This window comes from Pholis gunnellus (genome assembly GCF_910591455.1).
Source record: "Pholis gunnellus genome assembly, chromosome: 2".
NCBI lineage: Eukaryota > Metazoa > Chordata > Actinopteri > Perciformes > Pholidae > Pholis > Pholis gunnellus.
The window spans coordinates 2,916,525-2,923,398 of NC_136536.1; the positions used below are offsets into that span (position 1 = coordinate 2,916,525).

The 6,874-nt window shown below is 45.3% G+C and overlaps 1 protein-coding gene across 1 annotated transcript in view; it reads left to right on the forward strand.

The window, feature by feature from the left end:
- Window positions 1-5,995, forward strand: part of zbtb46 (zinc finger and BTB domain containing 46) — a gene marked incomplete at its 5' end in the record, with an annotated part of 31,997 nt that extends 26,002 nt beyond the window's left edge. The window contains 2 exons of the mRNA XM_079177269.1: window positions 4,218-4,393; window positions 5,078-5,995. Of these exons, the coding sequence (XP_079033395.1) occupies window positions 4,218-4,393; window positions 5,078-5,503 (602 nt within the window). The 3' untranslated portion in view covers window positions 5,504-5,995. The remainder of the gene's footprint in view (window positions 1-4,217; window positions 4,394-5,077) is intronic.
- Between the last annotated feature and the right edge of the window lie 879 nt (window positions 5,996-6,874).

Here is a 6,874-nt window from a genome sequence, read left to right on the forward strand (position 1 = left end):
AGCAGCCTGGAGCACCTCAGGGAGCACGAGTACCGCCACACCCTGTCTCTGATGGCCCTGTCGCTGGACTGGCCGAGCGCCCAGGGCCCCCACGGTCAACCCGAGCGGCCCCGTCACCAGCCGCAACCCCTCCACTACCACCAGTCCCTCTACCGCCCCGCGGCGACCGAGCCGGAGCCGGCGCCGGCTCGCTACCTCTGCTCCCAGTGCCCCGCCAGCTTCACCCTCAAGTCCAACGCCGACCGCCACGAGAAGACCATCCACTACAAGAAGAAGCTGATGCAGTGCGCGTACTGTCTGAAGCACTTCAGGGACCGCACTGACCTGCACAGGCACCTGTCCTCCGTGCACTCCAGGGAGCGAGGGTACACCTGCCCCGCCTGCGGCAAGGCTTTCAGCACCCAGAAGAACCTGGCGACGCACGTCAAAGTGTGCTGCCAGCTGGGGCCGCTGCCAGGAGCTCTGCTGGGAGGCGGCGCTGGGATGGAGATGTCTGAGGGCGGGGTTATCGATTCGCTGTGGCGGCTATCTCAGGAGATGAAAGTTGACGATCATGATCTCGGCATCAATGTGGAAAATTGAAACAGGCCTATGTTACACAAAACCCATATCGGTTAGCAGCGTAGCATCATGTGCTGTACGTTCATGCCAAAAAATAACAGAAGATCCGCGGCGTCGTTGCACTGAGAAGGGAAGAATTCCCTTAAAATCATATAAAATAACTGTCGACGTGATCAAAAAATACTTAGGGACTTTTTTTTTTGACAGCTTAAATGTCAACAATGCACAACTGCTATGCAAAGCTGATCTTTTGAAACAACTGATGAGTAGAAGTTTTTTTGAAAAGAAGTTATATGTAAGTTACCCATAATACACTTTCCGTTGTGGTGCCGAGTGGAGAGACGAGGTCGTGGTGGTGGTAGCGTGGGGGGGGGTATCTGTCCGCCTCGCCAACCCAAACCACTTGTCTGGCTCTCTGTCGCCAGCCACCAGTCTGACTAAACTCTTCTCTCCTTTTTAGGCAGAGAGATCTTTATCTTTGTGACCAACCCTGCATTAAGGGCACAAAGACACTCAGGCTTCACTGAGACTCACAGCCCACACAACCACACCACCTGCAGGAACTTTGTAGAACTGCAGCAAGAGAGCAGAATACAAATCACCCAAATCAGATTATTTCTGTCAACAGTGGTAGTTCACCTCAACAGAAATAAAAAAGATAGCACAATACAATGAAATATATATAAATATATATATATATTTTTTTTTTTCTTAAATATATATATATATTTATATATCTGACATGATTTCAGAGTTACTTTGTTTTACGTTACAGTTTAAAGAATAAAATAATATTAACAATCATAAATAAATTAAAAGTAAACGAATAAATAAATACATTTAAAAAATGATTTAATAATAATACAAAATAATACATATATAATTTGTTATTTTTCAACTGAAACTCAAAGAATAAGTGAAATGAATTATACATAATATACAAAATTATAAAAGTATATTGTATTTGAAAAATAAAAATAATAGCAAATAATATGTATAATTTATTAGTACTGTTTAAATAACTGTCTAAATTGAAACTCAAAGAATAAATTGAATAAATTATATATATTATATATAAAATGATAACTATAAATAAAATAAATAATACAAAATATATACATTTGGAAATAAAAAAAATGACATTATATGTATTATATATATATTCTTTATACTGAATCTTAAAGCAAAGCAAAGTAGCTCACTATCACTGTCAGATCAGTGCAGATGGAGGGGATGTGCCGAACGAGACAAAGCCATCTAAAACAATAGACCAGAGGCAGCTCAGATTGGGGGTTGGGTGGTGTCATTTTTCTCTCTCTCTGTCCATCTCCTCCGTCACAGATCTGCGAGCCTCCAAGTGGCTGGAGCTGGACAGTAATTGGTCCTTCACGGCTCCGGCCCTTCTTAACCCCCTGACCCCTTCATCTGAAGGGGAGGTGGGGACCGAGGGGGCAGATGCCCCTTAAACCAGATGAGCTTTGCGACGTCACTGCTGCAGAGAGATAATGGTGTGGTTGTGAGCCAAGTGAAAAAAAAACCCATAGGAGAGGAATGAGGGAGATGGTGAAGACAGTTAGGTGGAGGTGGTTTTTGCAGAGCTGCAGGATATTGGGGTCAGCGTGAATGCTGGCGTCAAAATCGTCGCTAAATGTAGAAATTCACACCCAAGTTCTGCCAAAATGTGGAGTTTACAGCAGACCTGCAACTATAAACCAATATGTGTTCCTGATACAGCCCAGTTAAAAAGGTTTACCGTGCATACACCCATACTGTGAGTATTATGCCCATAATAAGGGAAGAATCCCTTTAACATTCCACGGTCGCTACGACACACAGAACTGTAATTTCTATGTGCTCGTGTAAAAGCAGAACCGGGTGTCTATTGGGAATGTACTCCTTCTGTATATACGTACACGAAGGGGAACTCCCAAATGCCAAAATCCCATCTCTCAGGTAACCCACTCTGTGCAAGCCATGCAGCTGAAACAGGTTCAGAGACGTCCGCAGAAGACTGTAAATACTCTACGGCTGTTCTGTGGCGTTTTTTCTTTTGTTTCGTTTTGTTGGAATTTGTGTTTATTTAAGTCTAGATTATTTTATTTTCTCCTCGGAAAAAGAAAACCCATGTACTGTATACAGATATGTACTTTTCTATACAAAATGACATCTTGCTTGTAGTTTTTATGCTGTAATTAAACTGTGATGGAAAATCTTCTCCGTAGTTTTTTTTTTAAAATCTTGTATCTGTGTCTTGCACATCATTCACATTATATCCTTCCTTTGCATTTTAACTTGCCGCTCTCTGAAACAAAAATAATGTGACTCTTAATTGTGCAGTTGATGTGTGCTTGCATGTTTTTTTGTGCTGTCGAGTGTTTAATCAGAGCAGAGGTCGATTTGCAGATGGAGGTAATTATGTTGTATCACTTCAAAGCTTATAACCCCGAGCCGTGTGTTTGACCCCCTCCTCTATCTGCAGCCGTCGTGTTGTGCTTGTGTACTCGTAAATCCAGCCCGGATCTCTCACGGTCATACACTGTAAAGTTTCACACACACACATCACAATGCGTGTATTACTGACATTGTGGGGACTTGTCTCTCTTTTGGGGACAAACTGTACGTCCCCGTAACGTAAATCATTACATTTTAGGGTAAAGATTTGGTTTAAAGTTAGTATGAGCTTAGGTTTAGGTTAAGGTTAGTCACCAGGAAATTAATGGAAGTCAATGTTATGGAAATGTGACTGTGCATATAGTCTTTGTATTTGCTACATAGTGAGGACCGAAAACACAACAACAGAGTGAGGACATTTTGGAAAGTGAGGACATTTTGGCTGGGCCTCACTTCTTCAAAGGCTTGATTGAGGGTTCAGAGTTGGTTTTGAGGTTCAGGTTAGAATTAGGTCTAGGTTAGAGTTTGGCCTTTAGATGTGATGGTTAGGGTTAGGATTAGGCAAGAAGCGGCTATGGGTAGTGCAAGTCTCCAGGAAATGAATGGAAGTCAATGTTATGGCCAAGAAAGTGAGGACATTGTGGCTGGTCCTCACATCTTTAACGGTCTGTTTGAGAGTGAAGACTTAGTTTTAAGGTTAGGTGAGGGTTAGGGGGGTGAGGGATTGCATCAATGAGTGTCCTCACAAAGATGGATGTACACACACACACTGTTTACTTGGATGCACTTCACCTGGCTTAACTACCATTTAAGTCTACAGATAATTGGCTTACGAGACCTTCTACCCGAGATTGGGACGTGATATTAACATTAGTTTTCATTTTTAATTTCTTTGCTGAAGCCTCCCTTTGTGTTTCTGTGTGATTTTATTTCCCTCAGCCTTCTTGTCATTGTCTGTGTTTGTCTCTCTGTCTGTGTTTTGCTTTCCATAGCAGAGACCCTCTAGAGCAAGGCAGACTGACTGTTGTGTGATGTGTTTATAGTGTCTCTTTGCCTTTATTGCTTTAGTATGGAGGAAGAGCTGTTGCCAGGGCAACTGTAGCTTTGACTGGGGATTGGGGTGGCCATGGGAATTGATGGTACATTTTCTAGACCACGATGCTAATTAAATGTAATAACTGAAAAGTGACGTCTCGGTATATTTAAAAGAGCTTCATTCATCACTAATTTTTTTCTTCTTCCTCTCACTCCTTCTGTCCCTGCAGTGAACGACTTCACAGTGATCCGTAAAAAGTTCAAGTGCCCCTACTGCAGCTTCTCCGCTATGCACCAGTGTATCCTAAAGAGGCACATGCGCTCCCACACCGGCGAGAGGCCCTACCCCTGTGAAATCTGTGGCAAGAAGTTCACCAGGAGGGAGCACATGAAGCGGCACACACTGGTGAGTGCAGCCAAAGATGCTTTACAACAATGGTTTTGAATGGTATACACACTTCCTGTCTCCAAAGTGGGCGTGGTCATCCCCCCCTCCCCCACTTCCCTTGGAAGTGTTGTGGAACATCGTGTGGATGGACGACAGCAGATTGGGTTATTCTTACATCATGTATTTCTATTTAGTTTTGCTAAGATTAGATATTTACGCAGCTAACGGCCACATTTAGCAATGCAAAAATGTGTTAGCTACGGCATTCGTCAACGTTAGTCGCCAGATATTGCAAAGGTTTGTGTTGCAGAGAAAGGTCTCGAATAAAGTACTCAACTCGATTGATCAATAGAATAATGGGTAATCGGATAAGAAATACCGTTGCTTTATTATTAATGACCAATAGTAAATGTACAAAGAAGAAAATAAGATAAGTCTCTTGACAGCCAAAATGCCAAATTCAAGGCTTTGAAACTAGCAGTCCACAAATCGAAGGGTGACATCACCACTTCTTATATACAGTCTATGGTTCACGTTCACTTCACTCGTTGGAGTCAATAGACTCTGCCGCTAATCTCTTAAAGGGGCAGAGTTAAGGTGAAACCCATGTGACACAGATACAGCTATGCGATCACCAGTAGGGGGCAGTAAATCACATGAAGTGTAAAAGGAAAATTTAAACGCTATGTTTCCGTCCAACAGGTCCACAGCAAAGACAAGAAGTACGTGTGTAAAGTGTGCAGCCGGGTCTTCATGTCGGCGGCCAGCGTCGGAATCAAACACGGCTCGCGGCGTCACGGCGTCTGCGCTGACTGCTCTGGCCGTGGCATGGCGGCGCTGCTGGACCACAACGGGGAGGTGGGCGGGGACATCTCCCCGGAGGAGGAGCTGTACCCGGGCGACCGCTTCCACGACGACCAGGCGGAGTGCGACGGCGACGGCGAGGAGGAGATGATGGTGGAGGCGGACGGCGAGATGATGGGAGAAGGGGAGGAGGAAGGGGGGAAGTGGAAGGACTCGGGGATGGCCGCCGAGGCGCAGGACAATGAGAAGGAGGAGAGCGACTCCTCGGCGCAGGAGGGGGAGCAGCAGAACGGGAGCGAGAGGGACTTTGCCTGGATCTCCTAGAATCTGCCCGACTCCTCCGTCAGCGGCTCGTCGAACCAAATCTCTGAAGATCTCTTGCGATCTCTCGGGGCGGATCCCTCGGCTCTCTTTACCCATTCGTCCCACCGCGGGCCGGCCTTTCCTTTGAATGGAAAACGCTGTAGGGTGATTGCGCGACAATGATCTCAAAGGCACACACACAAACACACAAACAAACACACACACACACACACACACACACTTCGGTTATTCTCAACCTTGACCGCCACGGTAGAAGAAGAAGAAGAAGAAGAAGAAGAGTGGTCAAGAGATGGCTGGAGTGCGAGGCTTTTTTCTGCTTACCTCCTCTTACTTCTGATGCAGTGTTTTTAGTTTTGTGTGTTTTTTCTTTTCTTTTTTCTTGAGGGTTCAGGCCAGAGTCCTGTCGTTTTCTACTCTGTCACAACAGGAATCAACGAGGATGCTGCCAAGGACACGGCCAAACGCTAGACTGCAACTTTCTGTGTTTGCCATCACAATCACCATGGAAACCAAGGATCACTGACAGTGTAGGGGAAAAAGCCAGGAGGGGGGAGGGAAGGGGGGGGGGGGGTGTCTTGGTTCCACCTCGGCTGTAAAGTGTCTCTCTCTCTCTCTCCGAGTGAAAAGGGGGGGAGTCTGAATCTATTGCAAAGCGTCGCGTGTCGGAGGAGCGGGCAGCCCGATGGCACCTTGCCGACGCAGAGTCCTACTGCCACAGACTTGCACTTTAATGACAACTGACTCCTATCAAAGCCCTGAACCCGTGGTTTACATTTTTTGATCCGATCTCTTTACGTACCTAAAAACAACTCGGTGACCGCACCTACCTTTAAGGATGTACTCCTATGTCCTCTTGACTGTTATCACGATATATAGAAATCACTGAATCTTTGTGCAGATTTGCTGTTTATAGAGCCTATGCCTTTTTTCTTTTCTTGTTTGTTTTTTTGGTGGGGTCCTTAATCTTTTCTTCACTTAAGTACCCCCCCCCCCCCCCCCCCCACACGCGGTTTCTATCAATCCATTCCTAAATGAATACCGGAGATTTTGACGGATGTACATACGATTTTTAGTATTTTAAAAAAAGGGAGGGGGGGGGGGGTGTGGGAGACAGAGAGAGTGTATGTCGGAGACTTTAGTTTCTAGCTTCCTTGTTTGGAGAATCAACAACGGATCCTCGTGACCTACACTTTGAACTCTTTCTGTCTCTCGCGCCGTCTCCGGGTTCAGTTCCTCTCACAGTGGAGGTTGTGACGATAAGACCCCGAAGGAGGAGCTGCCTTTTGTTTTCTTGTTTCTTTTTCTGTTCAGTCATGTAATTCCAGTTTCTCCGTACAGAATATGCAGCCTCTTCTCCATGGTTTGAACTTT